The sequence below is a fragment of the Pleurodeles waltl genome, chromosome 12, assembly GCF_031143425.1.
Source record: "Pleurodeles waltl isolate 20211129_DDA chromosome 12, aPleWal1.hap1.20221129, whole genome shotgun sequence".
Classification (NCBI taxonomy): Eukaryota; Metazoa; Chordata; class Amphibia; order Caudata; family Salamandridae; genus Pleurodeles; species Pleurodeles waltl.
In genome coordinates, this window is record NC_090451.1 from 712,867,125 (window position 1) to 712,869,498 (window position 2,374).

At 41.4% G+C, this 2,374-nt stretch overlaps 1 protein-coding gene across 1 annotated transcript; it reads right to left on the reverse strand.

Moving 5' to 3' along the window:
- Nucleotides 1-269: 269 nt before the first annotated feature.
- LOC138267294 (olfactory receptor 11L1-like) lies at nucleotides 270-1,211 on the reverse strand. Its single transcript, XM_069216148.1, has one exon. The coding sequence runs from the start codon at nucleotides 1,209-1,211 to the stop codon at nucleotides 270-272; it is 942 nt and encodes a 313-aa protein (XP_069072249.1).
- Between the last annotated feature and the right edge of the window lie 1,163 nt (nucleotides 1,212-2,374).

Here is a 2,374-nt window from a genome sequence, read left to right on the forward strand (position 1 = left end):
ATAGCTAATGATGAACATTTGTACTTGCACGGTCAACTTTGAGGTAAAAAATGGATATAACTATAGTTACAAAAAATGTGAAAATGTACAAAATCAAGAATATAAGTTGTGTAGTAGAATATTCCACATGTGACGTGCTGTTGCACCTGAAAAGGCTTAGGGTATGGTAATTGAAAAACATAAACAAACATGAATAAGTAGAGCTCAGAGCTATTATAACCAATGTAGCAGGTTTTCATATTAAGCAGAGTTTGCTTGGATGCAGTAGATTAAGGTTTCTTATGTAGTGCCTTCATCCAGGTCTCTTTTATTTCCTTGTTCCGTAATGTGTATATGATGGGATTGAGCAGCGGCGTTGCGACCGAGTAGAGCAGGGACAAGGCTTTGCTTAAGTTAAGGGAGCTCTCAGTTTTTGGGGTGGAATACATTGCAATAAGAGGGCCAAAATATGTACTGACCACTGCAAGGTGAGAGCTGCAGGTGGAGAATGCTTTGTGCCTTCCAGTGGCTGATGGGATTCTCAAGATGGCTGACATAATGTAAACATAGGACAAGATGATTAGCAGAAAAGGAATTGATAAAATTAGAAAAGACATGATAAAAACATACACTTCAATATAAGATGTTTCTGAACAGGCTGTTTTCAGAAGAGGAGCAAATTCACAGAAAAAGTGGTCTATTACTTTTTTACCTGAGAATCGTAATCTTTGCAGTAGGATTACTGTAACAAAGGGTGGTGTAAAGCCCCCAACCCAAGCACCAGCAAGTAGCTTAACACAAATTGGCCGGTCCATGAGAGTGCTATAATGCAGGGGGAAGCAAATGGCAGTGTACCTGTCGTAAGCCATGACCATTAGAAGGAAGCACTCACTAGTCAACAAGGAAACAAAGAAATAGAACTGCGTGAGGCAACCAGCGAAGGATATTGAGCTGCTGTTTGTCAGTAAACCAGAGAGCAGGCTTGGAGCTGTGCTTGTGGAGTACCAGATTTCCAGGAAAGAGAAATTGCCCAGAAAAAAGAACATGGGGGAGTGGAGGCGTTCACTAATGGATACTGTGGCAACAATGATGCTATTACCAATGACAGTTAACACATAGATGGTGACGAACAGCAGGAAGAGGAGGGGCTTCAGCTCTTGAATGACGTGGAGTCCCAGAAGAAGGAATTCATTGGCACTTGTAACATTTTCTGCACACATTGTGGGAGCCATGATTGACTTCTGCAAAAGCAAGAAGTAAGATTTAAAACAATTGAATTCATGAAATAATAATAGAAATGAAGGTATTTTCTTTTAGACTGAACAAAATATGTGGAAGCAAGACCTTATACATGATCCTTGTGTTTTCATTACCACACTCTCTGATCTTTAGTAATACCTTTTGGTGAAAACTAAGTGCGCTAATAATGGCAACAATTCACACTGCATCACTTTCCATAATATGCATTTTTTAAGGTGATTTTTCTCACTCTAACTTAGGGTAAATCAACAGCAGTGCTGAATCTTCTTGACCCATATTATAGAGAGGGAGCATTCTCCCTTATTTCCCCCAGAGCACACCTTTGAGCAGGTGTGCGATGTGCACACAGGGACAGTTAACACGGGTCAATTAATACGCTGCCCTCAGGGCAGCCGCAAACCCTTGCTTGCCATGGGGGCGTACCTCAAGGCTCTATCCAGTTATATGAATATCTACCTCACCTGCGGCATGCTCCATGCAGATATCACACCCTCAGGCCTGTGGCATTCCTCTATGCTCCATCCAGGTCTATGCAGATCGCTGATCTGCAGAGTACCTCTAGGATCCTTCCAGAATTATGCACATCCCCAACCTGCAACATAACTGTAATCTCTATTTATATCTGCGCATATGCACGTGACCTGTGGCATATCTCAAAGATCCATTGTGTAGCCACTCATCCTCAACCATTACATGGAACCTTTTGGTAAACGCCTAATTGCCTTCAACATCAGTAACCACCAGTAGGCTCAAGACATGTATAGTGTAATTTGTCTCTCCGTCATTCAACCCTGGATGTCAACTACAAACTTGCAGCTAGAACCTAACTCAAAGTTTATCTTTAAGGAAAACAGATAAACTAAGTACAAAAGTGCCTCACTGCAGACATTTATAGACTCACCCCTCACATCTAAATAGCGTGTTTTAGATTTCAGTAGCATGCACAACTCAAATCCCACATCATTAAGTAAACTCTGGGCATGATTTAGAGTTTGAAGGATGGGGGTTACTCTGTCACAAAGGTTGTGGAAATCCCGTCCACTACATTACGATTCCATAATAGCCTATGGAAATTGTAATATGGTGGATGGAATATCCCTCACATTTGTGATGGAGTAAGTTGTCCGCCAAACTA

Coding starts and splice junctions, on each gene's coding strand:
- LOC138267294 (XM_069216148.1), bottom strand. CDS start 1,211: ATGGCTCCCACAATGTGTGCAGAAAATGTTACAAGTGCCAATGAATTC.